Source organism: Salmo salar, chromosome ssa10 (assembly GCF_905237065.1).
Source record: "Salmo salar chromosome ssa10, Ssal_v3.1, whole genome shotgun sequence".
NCBI classification, from domain to species: domain Eukaryota; kingdom Metazoa; phylum Chordata; class Actinopteri; order Salmoniformes; family Salmonidae; genus Salmo; species Salmo salar.
The window spans coordinates 67,964,202-67,990,557 of NC_059451.1; the positions used below are offsets into that span (position 1 = coordinate 67,964,202).

The 26,356-nt window shown below is 41.8% G+C and overlaps 1 protein-coding gene across 1 annotated transcript in view; it reads left to right on the forward strand.

Moving 5' to 3' along the window:
- LOC106591140 (membrane-associated guanylate kinase, WW and PDZ domain-containing protein 2) overlaps positions 1–26,356 on the forward strand; it is a 430,776-nt gene that overhangs the window by 351,301 nt on the left and 53,119 nt on the right. Inside the window, 1 exon segment of the mRNA XM_045688044.1 lies at positions 12,786–12,978. Coding sequence (XP_045544000.1) covers positions 12,786–12,978 — 193 coding nt within the window.

The window sequence follows — 26,356 nt, forward strand, 5'->3', positions numbered from 1 at the left end:
GGTTGAGTTGAGTGCTTTTCACTACGTGCAGGTTATATGACAATAGCTCTAGGCTGTTTTTAACCACTTCAGGTTGTCACAGGAAGCTCTTGCTCAACACACGTTGCCTTTGGGGTAGACATAAACAGAATCCTGAATATGAAGTCTCTACCTTAAGAATTGACTCAATGACAGATGGTTGTGTTGCGTGATTTTCACTATGTGCAGGTTATATGACAATAGCTCTAGGCTGTTTTTAACCACTTCCGGGTTGTCACAGGAAGCTCTTGCTCAACACACGTTGTCTTTGGGGTAGACATAAACAGAATCCTGAATATGAAGTCTCTACCTTAAGAATTGACTGAATGAGAGATGGTTGAGTTGCGTTATTTTCACTATGTGCAGGTTATATGACAATAGCTCTATACCGTTTTTAACCACTTCTGGTTGTCACAGGAAGCTCTTGCACAACACACGTTGTCTTTGGGGCAGACATAAACCAAATCCTGAATATGAAGCCTCTACCTTAGGAATTGACTGAATGACACATGGTTGAGTTGCGTGATTTTCACTATCTGCAGGTTGGCCATATGACAATAGCTCTCGGCTGTTTTTAACAACTTCCGGTTGCTCCAGGAACCTTAGAATCGACACAGGTAGACCTCACAGTAACCTGATGGATTGTTATAGAAGACAGGTTCATAAGGCATTCATAACCCACATAGGCTTCAGGTTGAATTTTGGAGAATAGTCAATGCATTCCTATGGGGAGAGAAGTCATTGCACACAGTTTGAGCTAAACACCTTCTTTTCACTGTGAAAGGTTAATGCCACAGGGTCAAGGTTAAGCTTGCACAGATCGGGAGGACCTCAGGAACATTCCTGGTTCCTCTACATCGCTCGTTGTGTTGATTTCATCATGTCAACTTTGGTGATATTTTTTGCTGTTGAATCATATTGCAAATACGCGGATGTGCATTTGCAATATGATTCAATGGGTATTTAGCATCACGTATTTGGCATGCTCAAAAATACTGCAGAAATGCAGAATTGACTGTCCCGATGAACTGGGGTTGGCCGTGCAGTGACTATGGTTCCTCTCCATGGCTTGATGGTGACATGAGAGAAGACTGTCATTTTTTAACCGATAGTTTTTTAGAAAAATATCCAAAATGACTAGGGGCGCCCCATACTGGATGGGCACTGATGGAAGGTGCTCCATACCAAACCGTTGATCCCTTGCACCCCCTAAAGGCATTTAAAACCCTTCTAAAAAGTTAATCCTCATAACCCATTTCGGGTCACCATGTGCACGGATGCGCATTTGCAATATGTTTCAATGGACCTTAACATCACGAATTTGGCATGCTCAAAAATACTGCAGAAATGCATAATCGACTGTCCCGATGAACTGGGGATGGCCGTGCAGTGACTGTGGTTCCTCTCCATGGCTTGATGGTGACATGAGAGAAGTGGGACTGTCGTTTTTTAGCGATTAAAAAAAAAAAAAATGTCCAAAATGACTAGGGGCGCCCCATACTGGATGGGCACTGAAGGAAGATGCTCCCTACCCAACCGTGGACCCCTTGCACCCCCCTAAAGGCATTTCTAACCATTATAAAAAATTAATCCTGGTAACCCATTTCGGGTCACCATGTGCACGGATGCGCATTTGCAATATGTTTCAATGGGCCTTAATATCACGAATTTGGCATGCTCTAAAACACTGCAGAAATGCATAATCGACTGTCCTGATGAACTGGGGATGGCCGCGCAGTGACTGTGGTTCCTCTCTATCGCTCATTGTGTTGATTTCATCATGTCAACTTTGGTGATATTTTTTGCTGTTGAATCATATTGCAAATGCGCGTTACGTTTGCAATATTGCGCGTTACGTTTGCAATATGATTCATCATGTCAACTTTGGTGATATTTATTGCTGTTGAATCAAATTGCAAATGCGCGTTACGTTTGCAATATTACGCGTTACGTTTGCAATATGATTCATCATGTCAACTTTGGTGATATTTTTTGCTGTTGAATCATATTGCAAATGCGTGTTACATTTGCAATATAGCGCGTTACATTTGCAATATGATTCAATGGGCATTTAGCATCACGAATTTAGGCATGCTCAAAAATACTGCAGAAATGCATAATTGACTGGCCCGATGAACTCGGGATGGCCGTGCAGTGACTGTGGTTCCTCTCCATTGCTCGTCACCCAGCAGTCAGCATTCATCAGTCAATTAGATGTCATTCTGACACCAAACTGATACCATCTGACACCAAATCCACTTTTTCCAACTCGTATAGAAGCCAACTATCTCATATGTCAGAGCAGGCCCATAATTCACAGCGCCTTCAGTTTTAACCATAAAAAAAACATAAAACACATAGTTACGGTCAAGCTGCGGGTCCAGCTCTGACATTATGTGTAGGCCTATGTGAGGCGACCCCGAATCCCAAGTTTCGGCTTGATAGGTCATTCGGTGTCCGAGCAATGGCCTTAATTGGCTGCTGAAAATCTACTTATTCAGGGCGTTACTACGGGGTCCCTGAATGAGCTATCAGACAGAGACATTGGGGTCCGTCTCTATGGGCCGAGGCGGTTTCAATGCACCTAGTCTTGCGACTCTGGGACATTTCTACATGTCGCCATGTCCGTGATATTCAAAATGAATTGAACATATTGCAAATGCAAGAGGCGGTTTCTCGGTCTGAGAACCGTCTAGAGCCACATAAATCACCGTGCACTATCGACTTGAGCTCTAGAACAGGTTTCTAACATTTCAGAGCTCTAGGTCTGACGGTTCTTGAATCGTTTGAACGAAAGTAACTTTTGAAGGCGGTATAAGCCTCAAAGACCCACACTATGTCTCTATGGCCAAGCTGTGTGTGTGTGTTTTATTTTTTTTTGCAAAAAGAATAGACACACATTGTCTTTGGGGTAGGCATATACAGAATCCTGAATATGAAGTCTCTACCTTAAGATTTGACTAAATGACACAGGGTTGAGTTGCGTGATTTTCACTATGTGCAGGTTATATGACAATAGATCTAGGGTGTTTTTAACCACTTCCGGTTGTCACAGGAAGCTCTTGCTCCAAACACGTTGTCTTTGGGGTAGACATAAACAGAATCCTGAACATGAAGTCTCTACCTTAAGAATTGACTGAAAGGATCTCTGCTGTAACGTGACACTTTCTGAGGTTCCCATAGGCTCTCAGAAGGCGCCAGAACATTGAATGATAACTTTGCAGTCCCAGGCTGAAAAACAGTAGGGCATTTGGTAAGTGGTCGATCTGAGAACAATGAGACGGGTGCACGCTTGCACGTAAAGAGTCCATTTTAGATTTTGAGTCTTTGAACGGAAAGGACATCTCCCGGTCGGATTATTATCGCTTTTTTACGAGAAAAATCGCATAAAAATTGATTTTAAACAGCGTTTGACATGCTTCGAAGTACGGTAATGGAATATTTTGAATTTTTTTGTCACAATTCGCGTCCGCCCGTCACCGTTCGGATAGTGTCTTGAACGCAAGGACAAAACAGAGGATATTTGAACATAACTATGGATTATTTTGAACCAAACCAACATTTGTTACTCTGTACTCTGCTGACATAATCTAATGTTTTGCTTTCGTTGTAAAGCCTTTTTGAAATCGGACAGTGTGGTTAGATTAACGAGAGTCTTGTCTTTAAAATGGTGTAAAATAGTCATATGTTTGAGAAATTGAAGTAATCGCATTTCTAAGGTATTTGAATATCGCGCCACGGGATTTCACTGGCTGTTGAGTAGGTGGGACGATTTCGTCCCACATACACTTCTCGTTAACCTCTCTAGGGTATCTTTAAAATGGGATGTAATAGTTGTATGTTTGAGAAATTTGAATTATGAGATTTTTGTTGTTTTGAATTTGCCACCCTGCTATTTCACTGGCTGTTGAATAGTGTGTCCCACGGTTGGAACGCTAGCGTCCCACATACCCCAGAGAGGTTAAGCCATTTTTCCACAACTTTGGAAGTATGTTTGGGGTCATTATCCATTTGGAAGACGCATTTGCGACCAAGCTTTAACTTCCTGACTGATATCTTGAGATGTTGCTTCAATATATCCACATAATTTTCCTTTCCTCATGAAGCCATCTATTTTGTGAAGTGCACCAGTCCCTCCTGCAGCAAATCAACCCCACAACATGATGCTGTCACCCCCGTGCTTCACTGTTGGGATGGTGTTCTTCGGCTTGCAAGTATCCCCCTTTTTCCTCCAAACATAACAATGGACATTATGGCCAAACAGTTCTATTTTTGTTTTATCAGACCAGAGGACATTTCTCCAAAAAGTACGATCTTTGTCCCCATGTGCAGTTGCAAACCATAGCTTGTCTTTTTTATGGCGGTTTTGAAGCAGTGGCTTCTTCCATGCTGAGTTGCTTTCAGGTTATGTCGATATAGGACTCGTTTCATTGTGGATATATATACTTTTGTACCTATTTTTGTACCTATTTCCATCTTCACAAGGTCATTTGCTGTTGTTCTGGGATTGATTTGCACTTTTCACACCAAAATACTTTAATCTCTAGGAGACAGAACACGTCTCTTTCCTGAGCGGTATGACGGCTGCGTGGTCCCATGGTGTTTATACATTCGTACTATTGTTTGTACAGATGAACATAGTACCTTCAGGCATTTGGAAATTGCTCCCAAGGATGAACCAGACTTGTGGAGGTCTACATTTTTTTTGTCTTTGGTCTTGGCTGATTTATTTTGATTTTCCCATCATGTCAAGCAAAGAGGCACTGAGTTTGAAGGTAGACCTTGAAATACATCCACAGGTACACCTCCAATTGACTAAAATGATATCACTTAGCCTGTCAGAAGCTTCTAAAGCCATGACATAATTTTCTGGAATTTTCCAAGCTGTTTAAAGGCACAGTCAACTAAGTGTATGTAAACTTCTGACCCACTGGAATTGTGATATTGAATTATAAGTGAAATAATCTGTCTGTAAACAATTGTTTGGAAAAATGACTCGTGTCATGCACAAAGTAGATGTCCTAACCGACTTGCCAAAACTATAGTTTGTTAACAAGAAATTTGTGGAGTGGTTGAAAAACAAGTTTTAATGACTCCAACCTAAGTGTATTTAAACTTCCGACTTCAACTGTATTTATAAAGCCCTTTTACATCAGCCAATGTCACAAAGTGCTATACAGAAACCCAGCCTAAAACCCCAAACAGCAAGTAATTTACAATTTAGTCATTTGGCAATGCAGATGTAGAAGCACGGTGGCTAGAAAAAACTCCCTAGAAAGGCGGGAACCTAGGAAGAAACCTACAGAGGAACCAGGCTCTGAGGGGTGGCCAGTCCTCTTCTGGCTGTGCCAGGTGGAGATTATAACAGTACATGTTCACCTTCAAACAGCAGGGTCAAATAATAATCACATTGGTTGTAGAGAGTGCAACAGAGGGTGCAACAGGTCAACACCTCAGGAGTAAATGTCAGTTGGCTTTTCATAGCCGAGCATTCAGAGTTCGAGACAGCAGGTGCGGTAGAGAGAGAGAGTTGAAAGCAGCAGGTCTGGGACAAGGTAGCATGTCTGGTGAACAGGTCAAAGTTCCATAGCCGCAGGCAGAACAGTTGAAACTGACCAAGTGGACTGGGGACAGCAAGGAGTCATCAGGCCAGGTAGTCCTGAGGCTTGGTCCCAGGGCTCAGGTCCTCTGGTGTGGGGAGGGAGAGAGAGAGAGAATTAGAGGGAGCATACTTAAATTCACACATGACTCCAGATAAGACAGGAGAATTACACCAGATAAACTACAAACCATTGCAGCATAGATACTGGAGGCTGAGACAGGAGGGGTCGGGAGACACTGTGGCCCCATCCAATGATACCCTGTGACAGGGCCAACCAGTCAGGATATGACCTCACCCACTTTGCCAAAGCATAGCCCCTATACCACTAGAGGGATATCCGCAAACCACACATTTACTACACTGAGACAAGGCTGAGTATAGTCCACGAAGATCTCACCCACTGCACGAACCCGAACTGTCAGGGCCCAGGTCTGACAGAATCTGTGTAGAAGATCTAGGTGCTGCTGTAGGCCCTCCTTGGTTGGGTACAGAAGCACCAGATTGTCAGCAAACAGTAGACATTTTGACTTCAGATTGTAGTACGGTGAGGCCAGGGGCTGCAGACTGTTCTAGTGCCCTCGCCAATTTGTTTATATATATGTTGAAGTGGGTGGGGCTTAAGCTGCATCCCTGTCTCACCCCACGTAACTGTGGAAAGAAATGTGTGTGTTTTTTGCACATTTTAACTGCACACTTGTTGTTTGTGTACATGGATTTTATGTTGTATGTTTTTCCCCAACACCACTTTCCATCAATGTGTATAGCAGACCCTCATGCCAAATTGAGTCAAAAGGACTCCCAGGACTGCTACTTCAATAACAAATGTTGGTTTGGTCCAAAATAATCCATCGTTATATCCAAATAGCGGCGTTTTGTTCGTGCGTTCAAGACACTATCCGAAGTGTAAATAAGGGTCACGAGCATGGCGCAATTCGTGACAAATGATTTCTAAATATTCCATTACCATACTTCGAAGCATGTCAACCGCTGTTTAAAATCAATTTTTATGCCATTTTTCTCGTAAAAAAGCAATAATATTCCGACTGGGAATCTGCTTTTAGGTAAACAGACGAAAGAAAACAAAGCATTCTGTCGACGCGGGCACGAGCCTGAGTCTCACAGTACTGTAACCAGCCACTACCCAAACGCGTTACTTTTTTTCAACCAGAGCCTGCAAAGCCACGATTCAGCTTTTTGCCGCCTTATGAGAGCCCATGGGAGCCGTAGTAAGTGTGACGTAACAGCAGAGATCCTCTGTAATGGATAGAGATAATCAAGGAGGGCAAGAAATTGTCAGACAGGGCGCTTCCTGCATGGAATCTTCTCAGGTTTTGGCCTGCCAAATGAGTTCTGTTATACTCACAGACACCATTCAAACAGTTTTTGAAACTTTGGAGTGTTTTCTATCCAAAGCTAATAATTATATGCATATTCTAGTTTCTGGGCAGGAGTAATAATCAGATTAAATCGTGTATGTTTTTTATCCGGCTGTGAACATACTGCCCCCTAGCTATAACAGGTTAATGCAACCGCTGTGTCAGATTTTAAAATAGGTTTACGGAGAAAGCACATTTTTCAATATTCTGAGTACATAGCTCAGCCATCAAAGCAAGCTATACAGATACCCGCCAAGTTCTGGGGTCAACTAAACTCAGAATTAGTATTATAAATATTCTCTTACCTTTGCTGAACTTCATCAGAATGCAGTCCCAGGACTCCTACTTCCACAAGAAATTTTATTTTTGTTCGAAATACTCCATATTTATGTCCAAAAACCTCAGTTTTGTTCGTGCGTTCAGATCACTATCCAAAGGCATAACACGCGAGCGTAAATCCAGACACGAAAAGTAAAATAGTTCCATTACCTTTCGTAGAAACATATCAAAAGTTGTTTACAATCAATCCTTAGGGTCTTTTAAAGATAAATGCGATAATATTCCAACCGGACAATAGCGTATGCATTCAAGAAGAAAAAGAAGGAACGGCGCCGGTGGGCTCGCGCATAACCAAGTCCTTTGTCCTCAGGCAGTCCACTCATTGACTGAGCTCCTATTTTCTGCCCAGTAACAGGAGAAGGATGAAACACGTTTCTAAAGGCTGTTGACAGCCAATGGAAGCTTTAGGAAGTGCAAGGTGACCCCACATACACTGATGTTTCTGAGTGTTTTGCCTGCCAAATGAGTTCTGTTATACTCACAGACATCATTCAAACAGTTTTAGAAACTTCAGAGTGTTTTCTTTCCAAATCTACTAATAATATGCATATATTTGACTCTGGGCCCGAGTATTAGGCAGTTTACTCTGGGCACGCTTTTCATCTGAAAGTGAAAATACTGCCCCCTATACCTTAAAAAGTTAACAACAGGAGGTTTGTCCTTATAAATGTGTATGCACCAAACACAGGGAGAGAAAGTGGGCTTCTGTTTGGGTGTCTTAGCCTCTTGAGCATCTGATCCCGTTAGCGGGATCAAAATCCAGCGAAAAATCATATCGCCAATTAGCATTAAAAAATTATCATAATTTTTTACAAAAATTAAAAATATTTTTTTTTTTTTTTTATAGATACACCTCTCCTGAATCGACCCACGTCGTCCGATTTCAAAAAGGTTTTACAGGAAAAGCAAATCATTAGATTATATTAGATGAGTCCATCGTAAAAGCAGCTTCATAGCCATTTTCCGACCAACCACTTCCATCACATATTATCAATAAACAGCTAAATGTAGCACTAACCTTTTACAAACTTCATCAGATGGCACCCCTAGGACATCATGTTATACAATGCATGCATTCTTTTGTTCAATAAAGGTCATATTTATATATAAAAACAGCATTTTACATCTCTGTCTGACGTTGACTACCTAATTTCCCCTCAAAAGCGTCCCGGTAAACAATGCTACGTTTCAATAAATTGCTATACTATAACGATTTTTTAAATGTATATTGTCAATCTAACATTTATAGATGAATATCTCTTGAGAACACCCGTCATACCAGATTTTAAATTAACTTTACTGGGTAATCACACTTTGCGATAAAAGGAGATGCGATACTCAGAAAATCAGCTAATATACAGTGCTCGGCGCCATCTTGGATGCAACAGTATGAACCATATCATCTTCAATAATATTGTCAATAATCGCCTACCTTTAGTTGTCTTCATCAGAAAGCATCCCAGGTCCACAACAGATGTATTTTCGGTCAAAAGTCCATACTTCACGTTCCATTAGCCTGATGTTGGTAGCGCGTCCTATGGCTCTCTCCAAACGCAGCTCTGCACTTCATACTGAAAGCAATCCTCGCGCATGTAGGTTCGTTCAAACATGTCAAACGTTGTATAAAATAAATGTTCAGGGCCACTAACACCAAGAGAGCCAATAAGATTCGAGGGGGATGCATTCATTGCCTTTAAAACCGTTTCCAAAGGTGGGGGGCAGACATGGCCGCCGGCGTCATAATGGTGATGGCCCATCCCCTGTGACCAATTTCAAACTCCTGTCATTCACTGAGTTTTGACTCTATAAGGCTCAAACCACTGTGAAAGGACTGGCGACATCTAGTGGAAGCAATAGGAAGTGCCAAAATATTCCTAAACCCCTGTGTTTTTCAATGGGATAGGTTAGAACTCAATACAACACATCAGGTATCCACTTCCTGTCAGAAAATGTCTCAGGGTTTTGCCTGCCAAATGAGTTCTGTTATACTCACAGACACCATTCAAACAGTTTTAGAAACTTTAGAGTGTTTTCTATCCATATATAATAAGTATATGCATGCCCTATCTTCTGAGTTTGATTAGTAGGCCGTTGAAAATGGGAACGATTTTTTTTCAAAATGCGCTGTGGCGCCCCCTATCCTAGGGTATCCTCAAGAGGTTAGACAGGAACTCTCACAGGTAGCGCCTGAAGAGACGCTGGTGGTCGGTGGGGACTGGAACTGTACGATGGATTTGACAAAATACAGAAAGATGGAGGAGCATGATTCAGGCTCAGTGGGGGTGTTAACCTCTCTAGGGGGTGTGGGACGGTAGCATCCCACCTGGCCAACATCCAATGAAATTGCAGAGCGCCAAATTCAAAAACAGAAATACTCATCATAAAAATTCATAAAACATACAAGTGTTATACATCGGTTTAAAGATTAACTTCTTGTTAATCCAACCACGGTGTCAGATTTCAAAAAGGCTTTACGGCGAAAGCATACCATGCGATTATCTGAGAACAGCGCCCAGCAGACAAATCATTACAAACAGTTACCAGCCAAGTAGAGGAGTTACACAAGTCAGAAATAGTGATAAAATTAATCACTTACCTTTGATGATCTTCATATGGTTGCACTCACAAGACTCCCATTTACTCAATAAATGTTTGTTTTGTTCGATAAAGTCCCTCTTTATATCCAAAAACCTCAGTTTTGTTCGTGGGTTTTGTTCAGTAATCCACAGACTCAAAGGCAGTCACAACAGGCAGACGGAAAATCCGAAAAGTATCAGTAAAGTTCGTAGAAACATGTTAAATGATGTTTATAATCAATCCTCAGGTTGTGTAATATTTCAACTGAACAAAAGCTTCGTCAATATAAAAGGAAAACAAGAAATGCGTGTGACCATGAAAAACCTCTGGGACACTGCATTGTCCACTCATTCAGAGTGATCTTACTCCCTCATTTTTCAGAATACAAGTCTGAAACAATTTCTAAAGACTGTTGACATCTACTGGAAGCCATAGGAAGTGCAATTTGAGTCGTAAGTCAATGGAATCTGTATAGGCAGTCAATGGAAAACTACAAACATAAAAGAATCCCACTTCCCGGATGGATTTTTCTCAGGTTTTCGCCTGCCATATCAGTTCTGTTATACTCACAGACATTATTTTAACAGTCTTGGAAACTTTAGAGTGTTTTCTATACAAATCTACCAATTATACGCATATCCTAGCTTCTAGGCCTGAGTAGCAGGCAGTTTACTTTGGGCACGCTTTTCATCCGAAGGTGAAAATAGTGCCCCCTACCCTAGTGAGTTTGAACGAGTGGATGTTTGGAGAACTAGACATCCCAACACAAGACAGTATACATGGTTGAAGGTCTTTGGGGCCAGGGTGAGTGCAGCCTGACTCGATCAGTTCTACATGTCCAGGAATCAGAGCAATATGTTGTTGGGCTTTACCATTCACCCGGGTTGGTTTTTTGTATCACCACATAAACATGGCTCTGCTGTCTATTTCACCAGGGCCTCGTTATGCATCCTATTGGATGTTTAATGTAAAGCTCTTTCAAGATGCCACTTTTTGTTCAGGTTTCCAGACTTTTTGGGAAGGTGGGGGCAGCGAGGAGAGGAGTATGAGTCTCAGAGTCAATGGTGGGATGTGGGAAAAATCCAAATTCAGCTTTTCTGTCAACAGTATACAGCTCTCTCACCCTCAGAGGTTACGAGAGTATTGGGGGAACTCAAGCATATTATAAGTGTGGTGGAGGTAGAGCTGGTGGGGTAAGGCAATGTAGGCCTCCATGCTAATTAAGCTTAATTACGTAGGGACCTTGGCAGTTTTTTCCAGGTTAAAGCGAATGGAGCACTTTAAGAGCTAGTTCTCCATGCTCAAGGAGATGGTTGCTCCCTGCTCCTCCTCCTCTGGTTTGGAAAGACAGAGCGGTGAAGCCAAGGGTATGCATTGTCTACGGCTGTCGGATGTGCGGGTGACCTCTGTGGTGGAGGAGATGCGGGAGTGGACTGTGGAGTTTTATACCGAATTGTATAGGGCAGAACTGTGTGATCCTATTTGTGCTCAGGTTTTGTTTGCAGACCTCCCTAAGCTCTCTCTGGCACAGAAAGATGATATTGACATTCTCCTGTTGTCCCATTAACTGGCATAGGCCGTAATCCAGATGTCCCCCGGCCGGGCACCGAGGGTCGATGGACTCCCAGTGGAGTTTTATTAAATATTTCTGGGGAATAATTGCACTGGACTTCTTTTGTATGTTGCGTGAGTGTGTCGAGATAGGAAAGTTGCCGATGAACTGTCGTCGTACAGATCTGACTCTCCTACACAAGAAAGGGGACTTGTGTGAACTTAGGAGCTGGAGGCCTGTGTCATTGCTTTGTGCAAACTACAAGATATTTGCCAAGGTTGTCGCTAACAGGTTGAAGTTCCATCTGGACTCTGTAGTACACAAGGACCAGACATATTGTATCCCAGGATGCTCCATCACGGACAGCTTGTTCTTAATCAGGGACATGTTGGACTTGTCGAGAGTTTCAAATGTGAACTTTGGACTGGTCTCTTTTGACCAAGAGAAGGCTTTTGATGGAGTGGAGCATGAGTATCTGTTTAATGTGATGTCTGTTTTGGGGTTTGGGGAAAGGTTTTTGGCCTGTGTGAAGATGTTGTATGCTGGGGTGTCATGTATGGTCAAGGTGGGAGGGGGGCTCAGTAGGCCAGTCTGGGTGAGGTGGGGAAATTAGACAAGGATGCTCTCTATCAGGGCAGTTATATACACTAGCCATTGAGCCTTTTTGGGGCCTGCTACTCAGGAGACTGCACGGAGTGTGTTGGACAGGCATGGGTCTGTTGACAGGCATAGCGATGTCGGTGTATGCAGATGACGTTTCTGTGATGGTCAGGGATGGGCAGGATATGTAGGCACTTAAGACTAGTCTGAAGGTGTACGAAGGAGCTTCTTCAGCTAAGGTGAACTGGGGCAAGAGTGACGCTCTGTTATGTGGGGCTTGGAGGGATAGCCCCCCCTCTGCTTCCAGGGTTTTTTCTATGGGGTTTGTATGTATAGTGCGTATGTTATCGTGTGTGTATGCATGTGTCTATGCCAATGTTTGTGTTGCTTCACAGTCCCTGCTGTTCCATAAGGTGTGTTTTTCCCTGTTTTTTTTGTCTAATTTTACTGCTTGCATCAGTTACTTGATGTGGAATAGAGTTCCATGTAGTCATGAATGAAAAACACCTCTGAATTGAATCCCCTATTGATTTGAGTAGTCTGTATACTGCATTTCAGCTTTAAGATGCAAATGTATAAACAATTAAGTAAACCTGACTGTATTAAATTAATGTAATTCATAAATCATACGTCTCACTTTACTCTCCCTGCTCCCTCACCCTTCTCTCTCTTGCTCTCTTCCTTCCCATCCCTTTCTCTCTTTCTGCTGCTGTGCATTCAGCTACCAGAGCAGTGGGACCCCCATGGTAGTCCCCAGACCAGCCTGTCAGCCCCAGTGCTTCCCACAGGCATGCCCTTCCCTACCCAGCCACAGCACAGCACCTCAGTCCCCGACTCTACAGAGGGCTTCGACCTCAACAAGCCCGACCCATACGACCTCTATGAGAAGTCCAGGGCCATCTACGAGAGTAGGCGTGAGTATTGTTTCATGGTATAAGGCAGTGGCGATTTTAGCATGTAAATGTAAACCTTGGTGGGGAAAACTCACTTTTTTAATGCATATGCCAGCAAAGCCACTCTTCCTGTTTCTGCACTGTAGTCTTTTCCTTGACTGAGAACATATCCGCTTCGTCCAGTAATGGCAGAAATGAGCTCTACCACAACCAAAAACGAACAACCAAATCAACATACAGTAACTTCATTACATTAACGATATACCCCCTGTAGGTGTAATATATATATATATTGGTTCTGTGTTCATGTGCAGACGCTTCACTTGTTTTGTATCGCTCTATGTTCTTTATTATTATACTCACCAACTGCACCTGCTTCATGACTCCCAGCGACTCCCACCCTCCTAACTCCATGTTGGGGGAGTCAGGAGGGTGCGATAATGAGGGTGCAATAATGAAGGACTCGTTGCGCTATCATCGCTGCAGGAGTAATATATACTTCGCCCTGTTCCGGGATGAAGTCGAACACCTTGACTTTCAGTGCGACAATTGCCTGCTCGCGGAGGGCTACAGAGAAGAAGTCGCTATGCTGGGCATACAAATAGCTGATTTGCACAGACTACTGGGAAAGCCAAGACCTGCAATTTTCTCGTTTTCCTCCACTCCGAGGGCAATGCATCGCGCTGGACTGATGGGAATCTCACCTTCAGGCAGGTTATCTTTGGTGGACTGGCCACTGCTCAGAAGTGATCGCTCACCGATGAAGAAAATAGAGTCGGCTGGACCTTTGTTGCTGAATCGCGGGATGATCCTCTTCTGGACCTGGATGGCCAGACAGGGGGACACGTTGCTGTTCATCGTGGAAGATGAGGGCAGAGTCCGCCAGATTCTGAGCCCTCTGCAGAGACAGGATTCATGAATGAGCTGCCAACATCGAATAGCTTTGCAGCTCTGGAGCCTGATGTTCCAGCACTATCTTTCATGGAGCGCCGGAGGTTCCTTCCGTATCGGCCAACGTTGTGATGGCATCGCCGGGGTCTAAGGTTGGTTCTGCTTCACCGGGGTCTGTGGTTCTTGGTCAACTAAATTGATGTGAGGATAATGTTAGCATTACATGCAAGTCAGTTTTTACCATGTCCTCTTTGGTCACTGTGAGAGTTCAACATGTTGTATCTGAAAGTGGTGAAATGCCTAACGGTGCTAACTGGAGAAATGTCATTGCTATTCCTACTTTGTTTAATTTTCCTAATTGGTATAACCTCAAAGTAATCTGATTTATATTGAAACTCTAAAACTTTACATTCAGAAAAGGTTGAATCATTTTTACATCTTAACATTCGTAGTTTATTACCTAAAATGGATAATGTCAAGATCTGGGCCTCTCAGGCAGACCCTTTATTTTATCTGAAACCTGGTTAACTTCTTGGGGCTATGTGGGACGCTAGCGTGCCACCCGTGGTGCACCCTATCAACAGCAGGTGCATTTCAAGAGCGGCAAATTTGAAACCAAATAAATGTCAAAATTCAAATTTTTCAAACATACAACTATTTTACACCCTTTGAAAGATAAACATCTCCTTAATCTAACCACGTTTTACGATTTCAAAAAGGTTTTACGGCGAAAGCATAAAGTTAGATTATGTTGGGAGAGTACATTGACAATAGCTGTGTGTAATGTTTTGTCAATTCAAAGACAGGGTCACCAAAACCATAAAACCAGCTAAAATGATGCACTAACCTTTTACAATCTCCACCAGATGACACTCCTAGGACATTATGTTAGACAATGCATGCATTTTTAGTTCTATCAAGTTCATATTTATATCCAAAAACAGCGTTTTACTATGGCATTGATGTTGAGGAAATCGTTTCCCTCCAATAACCGGCAGTCAAGTCAGCACCACAAATTAAATAATTAAAATTAGAAAACATTGGTAAAATATTATATTGTCATTTAAAGAATTATAGATTTACATCTCTTGAACGCAATCAACTTGCCAGATTTAAAAATAACCTTACTGGGAAATCACACTTTGCAATAATCTGAGCACTGCGCCCAGAAAAATATGCTTTGCTATACAAACAAACGGCCATGTTGGAGAGATCTAAAATCGAAAATACTATGTAAATAATCCATTACCTTTGATTCTCTTCATCAGATGTCACTTCCAGGAATCCCAGGTCCATAACGAATGTAGTTTTGTTCAAAAAAGCTCATCATTTATATCCAAAAAGCTCCGTGTTGTTAGCACATGATCTAAGCCAGCCGGACTTCTCGTCATGAACGAGGGGAAAAAATATATTTACGTTCGTTCAAACATGTCAAACGTTGTATAGCATAAATCATTAGTGCCTTTTTTAACCAGAACATTAATAATATTCAAGGTGGACGAATGCATTCTCTTTTATAACGTATTGGAACGAGGGTACCCAACATGAACTCGCGCGCCAGAGTCTAATCGGCCATCACCGTTCCATGGCTCTTGTTCGGTCAGATCTCACAGTAAAAGACTCAAAACACTTTGTAAAGGCTGGTGACATCTAGTGGAAGCAATAGGAAGTGCCAAAATATTAATCAACCCCTGTGTGTTTCAATGGCATAGGCTTAAAGGTAATTCAACACATCAGGTATCCACTTCCTGTCAGAAAATGTCTCAGGGTTTTGCCTGCCAAATGAGTTCTGTTATACTCACAGACACCATTCAAACAGTTTTAGAAACTTTAGGGTGTTTTCTATCCATATATAATAAGTATATGCATATTCTAGTTACTGGGTAGGATTAGTAACCAGATTTAATCGGGTACGTTTTTTTATCCATCCGTGATATTACTGCCCCCTAGCCCCAACAGGTTAACTGATAAAACTCTGGACTATGAGGTTGCTATGGTGCTGATAGGAAAGGCGAAGGTGGTGGTGTTGCTATTTACACAAATAATCTTCTTTCTGCATCTCTGTTAAAGGCTACATCCAGTCCTATACAATTTAAAGTGCTGGGTTTAAGTTTTCAGTTGGGTTCAAACTCAAAAATAACAGTTATAGGAATCTAACCTCCACCCTCTGCCAAGAAATGTGTACTTAACCTCTATGGGCTAGGCGGGACGAATTCGTCCCACCTACGTAACAGCCACTTGAAGCCTGTGGCGCGATTTTCAAAACCTTAAAAATCCTATTACTTCAATTTCTCAAACATATGACTATTTTACAGCTATTTAAAGACAAGACTCTCGTTAATCTAACCACACTGTCCGATTTCAAAAAGGCTTTACAACGAAAGCAAAACATTAGATTATGTCAGCAGAGTACCAAGCCAGAAATAATAAAGACACCCATTTTTCAAGCTAGCATATAATGTCACATGAACCCAGAAGACAGCTAAATGCAGTACTAACCTTTGATGATCTTCATCAGATGACAACCCTAGGACATTATGTTATACAATACATGCATGTTTTGTTCAATCAAGTTCATATTTATATCAAAAACCAGCTTTTTACATTAGCATGTGACGTTCAGAACTAGCATACCCCCCGCAAACTTCCGGAGGAATTCGCTAACATTTTACTAAATTACTCACGATAAACGTTCACAAAAAGCATAACAATTATTTTAAGAATTATAGATACAGACCTCCTCTATGCACTCGATATGTCCGATTTTAAAATAGCTTTTTGGTGAAAGCACATTTTGCAATATTCTAAGTACATAGCCCAGGCATCACGGGCTAGCTATTTAGACACCCGGCAAGTTTAGCACTCACCATAATCATATTTACTATTATAAAAGTTTGATTACCTTTTGTTGTCTTCGTCAGAATGCACTCCCAGGACTGCTACTTCAATAACAAATGTTGGTTTGGTCCAAAATAATCCATCGTTATATCCGAATAGCGGCGTTTTGTTCGTGCGTCCCAGACACTATCTGAAATGGTAATTCAGGGTCGCGTGCATGGCGCAATTCGTGACAAAAAAAATCTAAATATTCCATTACCGTACTTCGAGGCATGTCAACCGCTGTTTAAAATCCATTTTTATGCCATTTTTCTCGTAAAAAAGCGATAATATTCCGACCGGGAATGTTCATTTAGCTAAACTGAGGAAAGTAAACAAAGCTTTCGGCCGACGCGGGCACGCGCCTGAGTCTCACAGTACTGTAACCAGCCACTACCCAACCGCGCTACTTTGTTTCAGCCAGTGCCTGCAAAGCCACGATTCAGCTTTTTGCCGCCTTCTGAGACCCTTTGGCAGCCGTAGGAAGTGTCACGGGACAGCTAAGATCCTCACACTTCAATAAACAGAGACAAGAAGAACGACACCTTGTCAGACAGGCCACTTCCTGCCTGAAACCTTGTCAGGTTTTTGCCTGCCAAATGAGTTCTGTTATACTCACAGACACCATTCAAACAGTTTTAGAAACTTTAGGGTGTTATCTATCCATATGTAATAAGTATATGCATATTCTCGTTACTGGGTAGGAGTGGTAACCAGATTAAATCGGGTACGTTTTTTATCCAGCCGTGTCAATACTGCCCCCTATCCTAAACAGGTTAAACGAACTCACTGATTTAATTGCCATGTTTACTACCCCAGAGGTGTTGATCACTGGAGATTTTAATCTTGCATGGGGAACGCAGGATGCTGACTATTTAACCTCTTATGGCTAGGGGGCAGTATTTTCACTGCTGGATAAAAAACGTACCCGATTTAATCTGGTTACTAATCCTACCCAGTAACTATAATATGCATATACTTATTATATATGGATAGAAAACACCCTAAAGTTTCTAAAACTGTTTGAATGGTGTCTGTGAGTATAATAGAACTCAAATGGCAGGTCAAAACCTGAGAGATTCCTTTACAGGAAGTGGCCTGTCTGACCATTTCTGGAACTTCTTTACCATCTCTATCTTTTACTAAGGATCTCTGCTCTAACGTGACATTTCCTACGTCGTCCATAGGCGCTCAGAGCCCGGGAAAAACCTGAATGTCGTCATCCCAGCCCCAGGCTGAAACACATTATCGCCTTTCTCAAGTGGCCGATCAAGGGACTCTGGGCTTAGGCGCGTGACCTGACCGCCCCCGTCTTTGTGATTTTTTCCTCTGTTTGCCGAAAATGAGATTCCCGGTCGGAATATTATCGCTTTTCTACGAGAAAAATGGCATAAAAATTTATTTTAGCCTCTATGGGCTAGGTGGGACGCTAGCGTGCCACCCGTGGTGCACTCCATCAACAGCAGGTGCATTTCAAGAGCGGCAAATTTGAATCCAAATAAATGTCAAAATTCAAATTTTTCAAAAATACAACTATTTTACACCATTTGAAAGATAAACATCTCCTTAATCTAACCACGTTTTACGATTTCAAAAAGGTTTTACGGCGAAAGCATAAATTTAGAGTATGTTAGGACAGTACATTTACAAGAGTTGTGTGTAATGTTTTGTCAAGTCAAAGACAGGGTCACCAAAACCATAAAACCAGCTAAAATGATGCACTAACCTTTTACAATCTCCATCAGAGGACACTCCTAGGACATTATGTTAGACAATGCATGCATTTTTAGTTCTATCAAGTTCATATTTATATCCAAAAACAGCGTTTTACTATGGCATTGATGTTGAGGAAATCGTTTCCCTCCAATAACCGGCAGTCAAGTCAGCGTCACAAATTAAATAATTAAAATTAGAAAACATTGGTAAAATATTATATTGTCATTTAAAGAATTATAGATTTACATCTCTTGAACGCAATCAACTTGCCAGATTTATAAATAACCTTACTGGGAAATCACACTTTGCAATAATCTGAGCACTGCGCCCAGAAAAATACGCGTTGCGATACAGACTAGACGTCATGTTGGGGAGATCTAAAATCGAAAATACTATGTAAATAATCCATTACCTTTGATTCTCTTCATCAGATGTCACTTCCAGGTATCACAGGTCCATAACGAATGTAGTTTTGTTCAAAAAAGCTCATCATTTATGTCCAAAAATCTCCGTCTTGTTAGCACATGATCTAAGCCAGCCGGACTTCTCGTCATGAACGAGGGGAAAAAATATATTTACGTTCGTTCAAACATGTCAAACGTTGTATAGCATAAATCATTAGGGCCTTTTTTAACCAGAACATGAATAATATTCAAGGTGGACGAATGCATACTCTTTTATAACGTATTGGAACGAGGGTACCCAACATGAACTCGCGCGCCAGGTGTCTAATGGGACATCATCGTTCCATGGCTCTTGTTCGGTCAGATCTCCCTCCAGAAGACTCAAAACACTTTGTAAAGGCTGGTGACATCTAGTGGAAGCAATAGGAAGTGCCAAAATATTCCTCAGCCCCTGTGTTTTTCAATGGGATAGGTTTAAAGGTAATACAACACATCAGGTATCCACTTCCTGTCAGAAAATGTCTCAGGGTTTTGCCTGCCAAATGAGTTCTGTTATACTCACAGACTTCATTCAAACAGTTTTAGAAACTTTAGAGTGTTTTCTATCCATATATAATAAGTATATGCATATTCTAGTTACTGGGTAGGATTAGTAACCAGATTAAATCGGGTACATTTTTTTTATCCAGACGTGCAAATGCTGCCCCCTAGCCCTAACAGGTTAAACAGCGGTTGACATGCTTCGAAGTACGGTAATGGAATATTTAGAATTTTTTTGTCACGAATTGCGCCATGCGCACGACCCTTCTTTACCATTTCGGATAGTGTCTGGAACGCACGAACAAAACGCCGCTATTCGGATATAACGATGGATTATTTTGGACCAAACCAACATTTGTTATTGAAGTAGCAGTCCTGGGAGTGCATTCTGACGAAGACAACAAAGGTAATGAAACTTTTGTAATCGTAAATCGGAGTTTGATCAGGGCTAAACTTGGTCGGTGTCTAAATAGCTAGCCGTGATGGCTGGGCTATCTACTGAGAATATTGCAAAATGTGCTTTCACCGAAAAGCTATTTTAAAATCGGACATATCGAGTGCATAGAGGAGTTCTGTATCTATAATTCTTAAAATAATTGTCATGTTTTTTGTGAACGTTTATCGTGAGTAATTTAGTAACTTCACCGGATGTTTGCGGGGGTATGCTAGTTCTGAACGTCACATGCTAATGTAAAAAGCTGGTTTTTGATATAAATATGAACTTGATTGAACAAAACATGCATGCATTGTATAACATAATGTTCTAGGGTTGTCATCTGATGAAGATCATCAAAGGTTAGTGTTGCATTTAGCTGTGGTTTTGTTTTTTGTGACATTATATGCTATCTTGAAAAATGGGTGTCTGATTATTTCTGGCTTGGTACTCTGCTGACATAATCTAATGTTTTGCTTTCGCTGTAAAGCCTTTTTGAAATCGGACAGTATGGTTAGATAAAGGAGAGTCTTGTCTTTAAAATGCTGTGAAATAGTCATATGTTTGAAAATTGAAGTTTTTGTATTTTTGAGGAATTTGTAATTCGCGCCACGCCTATCACTGGATATTGGAGCAGGTCTAGATGTAAGAGGTTAAACAACACAATGTAACTCCAAGTGAATCACACTTCTGTGAAATAAAACTGTCCACTTAGGAAGCAACACTGATTGACAATAAATTTCACATGTTGTTGTGCAAATGGAATGGACAACCGGTGGAAATTATAGGCAATTAGCAAGACACCCCCAATAAAGGAGTGGTTCTGCAGGTGGGGATCACAGACCACTTCTCAGTTCCTATGCTTCCTGGCTGATGTTTTGGTCACTTTTGAATGCTGGCGGTGCTTTCACTCTAGTGGTAGCATGAGACGGAGTCTACAACCCACACAAGTGGCTCAGGTAGTGCAGCTCAACCAGGATGGCAAATCAATGCGAGCTGTGGCAAGAAGGTTTGCTGTGTCTGTCAGCGTAGTGTCCAGAGCATGGAGGCGCTACCAGGAGACAGGCCAGTACATCAGGAGACGTGGAGGAGGACGTAGGATGGTAGGAACCCAGCAGCAGGAACGCTACCTCTGCCTTTGTGCAAGGAGGAGCAGGAGAAGCACTGCCAGAGCCCTGCAAAATGACCTCCAGCAGGCCACAAATGTGCATGTGTCTGCTCAAACGGTCAGAAACAGACTCCATGAGGGTGGTATGAGGGCCCAACGTCCACAGGTGGGGGTTGTGCTTACAGCCCAACACCGTGCAGGACGTTTGGCATTTGCCAGAGAACACCAAGATTGGCATATTCGCCACTGGCGCCCTGTGCTCTTCACAGATGAAAGCAGGTTCACACTGAACACGTGACAGACGTGACAGAGTCTGGAGACGCCGTGGAGAACGTTCTGCTGCCTGCAACATCCTCCAGCATGACCGTTTTGGTGGTGGGTAAGTCATGGTGTGGGGTGGCATTTCTTTGGGGGGCCGCACAGCCCTCCATGTGCTCGCCAGAGGTAGCCTGACTGCCATTAGGTACCGAGATGAGATCCTCAGACCCCTTGTGAGACCATATGCTGTTGCGGTTGGCCCTGGGTTCCTCCTAATGCAAGACAATGCAAGATCTCATGTGGCTGGAGTGTGTCAGCAGTTCCTGCAAGAGGAAGGCATTGATGCTATGGACTGGCCCGCCCGTTCCCCAGACCTGAATCCAATTGAGCACATCTGGGACATCATGTCTCGCTCCATCCACCAACGCCACGTTGCACCACAGAATGTCCAGGAGTTGGCGGATGCTTTAGTCCAGGTCTGGGAGGATATCCCTCAGGAGACCATACGCCACCTCATCATGAGCATGCCCAGGCGTTGTAGGGAGGTCATACAGGCACGTGGAGGCCACACACACTACTGAGCCTCATTTTGACTTGTTTTAAGGACATTACATCAAAGTTGGATCAGCCTGTAGTGTGGTTTTCCACTTTAATTTTGAGTGTGACTCCAAATCCAGACCTCCATGGGTTGATAAATTGGATTTCCATTAATAATTTTTGTGTGATTTTGTTGTCAGCACATTCAACTCTGTAAAGAAAAAAGTATTTAATAAGATTAAGATGTGTTGTTTAAGTGTTCCCTTAGTTTTTGAGCAGTATATCATTTGGGCAGTATAAATGCCATTAGGTCCATGGTTCACTGACTTTTGGGTTTGGAAACCGACTTCCTATGATCGTACATGGCAAACGGACAAACATCCTGATTTTGCACATTCAATACTTTCATACATGTATAATTGACAAAAAAAGAATTGGACATTTCATTTGCACATTTCTAATGGCATTTGGCAAAAAAAGAAAAAAAGATGTCACTTTTGACTTCCTTTGAAATCATATTCCAAATGCACAAAACATATGCCTTATGCACAAGCAAAAACAACCCAAAAAATTACGTCAATAAAATATGTCAAAAGTATGTCCATACAGATCTTATACATGTGTAATCGACATAAAAATCAAAAAGATTTCGAAAAATGGTCCAGAAACTACTTTTTAAAGGGGGTGATAATTTTTTTTTTTTAATTCTTCATTTTATCACAATCTGACCCTTGGGTGTTGACTTGTGTATCATTTGCTATATGAAAATCCACGGTGGAGCGTGCTCGCCATCTAATGGATTTTTCTGGTGTTACAATTGGCAATCCCCATCGGAAAATTGCAATATGATTTGGATGGAGATGGACCGCTTTTCGGTGGTATTTACAATTGTGTGTATGATTCGTGCTATGCCAATATGTTGCCATGTTATTTTGTCCATTTCAGGGGGGTGTTCCCTTACCTTTTGATTATCTTCATCAGAAGGCACTTCCAGGAATCCCAGGTCCACAACAAATGTAGTTTTGTTCGAAAAAGTTAATAATTTATGTCCCAATAGTTCCTTCTTGTTAGCACGTTCCGAAGGCTACTCAAAATGTACCGTAGTGCGCGGGACTTGTCGTCACGAATGTGCAAAAAAATATATATTTAAGTTCGTTCAAACATGTCAAACGTTGTATAAAAACACCCTAACGGTGTTTTGATTTAACCAACCTGCAGATTGTGAAAATCACTCAATTCAACCCTGTGTAAATCAGTCAATTCTTAACGTAAATTCTTAAACCTCAGGATTCTGTGAAAGCCTACCCCAATGACAACCTGTGTCGATTCTAAGCTTCCTGAAGCAACCGGAAGTTGTTAAAAACACCCTAAAGTTGTTTTGATTTAACCAACCTGCAGATTGTGAAAATCACTCAATTCAACCCTGTGTAAATCAGTCAATTCTTAACGTAAAGACTAAAAACTCAGGATTCTGTGAAAGCCTACCCCATTGACAACCTGTGTCGATTCTAAGCTTCCTGAAGCAACCGGAGGTTGTTAAAACACCCTAAAGTTGTTTTGATTTAACCAACCTGCAGATTGTGAAAATCACTCAATTCAACCCTGTGTAAATCAGTCAATTCTTAACGTAAAGACTAAAAACTCAGGATTCTGTGAAAGCCTACCCCATTGACAACCTGTGTCGATTCTAAGCTTCCTGAAGCAACCGGAGGTTGTTAAAACACCCTAAAGGTGTGTTGATTTAACCAACCTGCAGATTGTGAAAATCAATCTATTCAACCTTGTGTAAATCAGTCAATTCTTAATGTAAAGACTTAAAACTCAGGATTCTGTGAAAGCCTACCCCAATGACAACGTGTGTCGATTCTAAGCTTCCTGTGCCAACCCGGACGTGCCTTAAATTGGGGTCAAAGTAGCTGTTATGAAGGGTTAAAGTCACATCTTTCCAAAAATGCATATGTGTTACTAGGCAACCCTCATGAACTGTAAATCAGTCATGTATCCCATCAGATGTCAAAGAAAAACTCTGACACACATAAAAACACATACACACTCAGCAAGGATGGAGTGACACAGTGCGGTGCTTAAAGACACACAGAGCCTGCAATGGCATTACTATTATCTCTATGCTGTGCCGAGTTCAACGAGATGCCCCGCTTGACCGTAGCTAGCTCGGTCTGAGAGCAGCGACCTTGAAAAAAAGTAGGCCCAAAATGAAGTCTGGCCCTAAATTTCAAGTGCTTTTGGGTGACAGCGAGAGAACCGTTAGGGTTAGAAGCACAATTTGACTTCAAGAACGTTCCTGAGGTCCTCCCGATCTGTGCAAGCCTAACCTTGACCATGTAGCATTAACCCTTAACAGTGAAAAGAAGGTGTTTACATCAAATAGTTTGCAATGACTTCTCTCCCCATAGGAATACTTTGCCTATTCCCCTTAATTCAACCTGAAGCCTATGTGGGTTATGAATGCCTTATGAACCTGTCTTCAATGACAATCCATCAGGCTACTGTGAGGTCTACCTGTGTCGATTGTAAGCTTCCTGGAGCAACCGGAAGTTGATAAAAACACCCTAAAGGTGGTTGATATAACCAACCTGCAGATTGTGAAAATAACTAAATTCAACCCTGTGTAAATCTGTCAATTGTTAACAGAAAGACTTGAAACTCAGGATTCTGTGAAAGCCTACCCCTATGACAACGTTTGTCGATTCTAAGCATCCTGGAGCAACCGGAAGTTGATAAAATCACCCTAAAGGTGTTTTGATATAACCAACCTGCAGATTGTGAAAATCACTCAATTCAACCCTGTGTAAATCTGTCAATTCTTATCGTAAAGACTTAAAACTCAGGATTCTGTGAAAGCCTACCCCAATGACTCTAGAAGGTTCTCAGACAGAGAAAGAGCCTCGTACATTTGCAATATGTTCAATTCATTTTGACCATCTCGAAAATGACAACATTTAGAAATGTCCCAGAGTTGCAAGGCTAGGTGTATTGAAACCGCCTCGGCCCGTAGAGACGGACCCCAATGTTTCTGTCCGATAGCTCATTCACGGACACCGTTGCAATGCCCTGAAAAAGTAGATTTTCAGCACCAATTAACCTCTATGGGCTAGGTGGGACGCTAGCGTGCCACCCGTGGTGCACTCCATCAACAGCAGGTGCATTTCAAGAGCGGCAAATTTGAATCCAAATAAATGTCAAAATTCAAATTTTTCAAACATACAACTATTTTACACCCTTTGAAAGATAAACATCTCCTTAATCTAACCACGTTTTACGATTTCAAAAAGGTTTTACGGCGAAAGCATAAATTTAGAGTATGTTAGGACAGTACATTTACAAGAGTTGTGTGTAATGTTTTGTCAAGTCAAAGACAGGGTCACCAAAACCATAAAACCAGCTAAAATGATGCACTAACCTTTTACAATCTCCATCAGATGACACTCCTAGGACATTATGTTAGACAATGCATGCATTTTTAGTTCTATCAAGTTCATATTTATATCCAAAAACAGCGTTTTACTATGGCATTGATGTTGAGGAAATCGTTTCCCTCCAATAACCGGCAGTCAAGTCAGCGTCACAAATTAAATAATTAAAATTAGAAAACATTGGTAAAATATTATATTGTCATTTAAAGAATTATAGATTTACATCTCTTGAACGCAATCAACTTGCCAGATTTAAAAATAACCTTACTGGGAAATCACACTTTGCAATAATCTGAGCACTGCGCCCAGAAAAATACGCGTTGCGATACAGACTAGACGTCATGTTGGGGAGATCTAAAATCGAAAATACTATGTAAATAATCCATTACCTTTGATTCTCTTCATCAGATGTCACTTCCAGGTATCACAGGTCCATAACGAATGTAGTTTTGTTCAAAAAAGCTCATCATTTATGTCCAAAAATCTCCGTCTTGTTAGCACATGATCTAAGCCAGCCGGACTTCTCGTCATGAACGAGGGGAAAAAATATATTTCCGTTCGTTCAAACATGTCAAACGTTGTATAGCATAAATCATTAGGGCCTTTTTTAACCAGAACATGAATAATATTCAAGGTGGACGAATGCATACTCTTTTATAACGTATTGGAACGAGGGTACCCAACATGAACTCGCGCGCCAGGTGTCTAATGGGACATCATCGTTCCATGGCTCTTGTTCGGTCAGATCTCCCTCCAGAAGACTCAAAACACTTTGTAAAGGCTGGTGACATGTAGTGGAAGCAATAGGAAGTGCCAAAATATTCCTCAGCCCCTGTGTTTTTCAATGGGATAGGTTTAAAGGTAATACAACACATCAGGTATCCACTTCCTGTCAGAAAATGTCTCAGGGTTTTGCCTGCCAAATGAGTTCTGTTATACTCACAGACACCATTCAAACAGTTTTAGAAACTTTAGAGTGTTTTCTATCCATATATAATAAGTATATGCATATTCTAGTTACTGGGTAGGATTAGTAACCAGATTAAATCGGGTACATTTTTTTTATCCAGACGTGCAAATGCTGCCCCCTAGCCCTAACAGGTTAAGGTCGCTGCTCGGGCTCCAAATGACCTATCGAGCCGAAACTTGGGATTCGGGGTCGCCTCAGCTAGGCCTACACATAAAGTCAGAGCTGGACCCG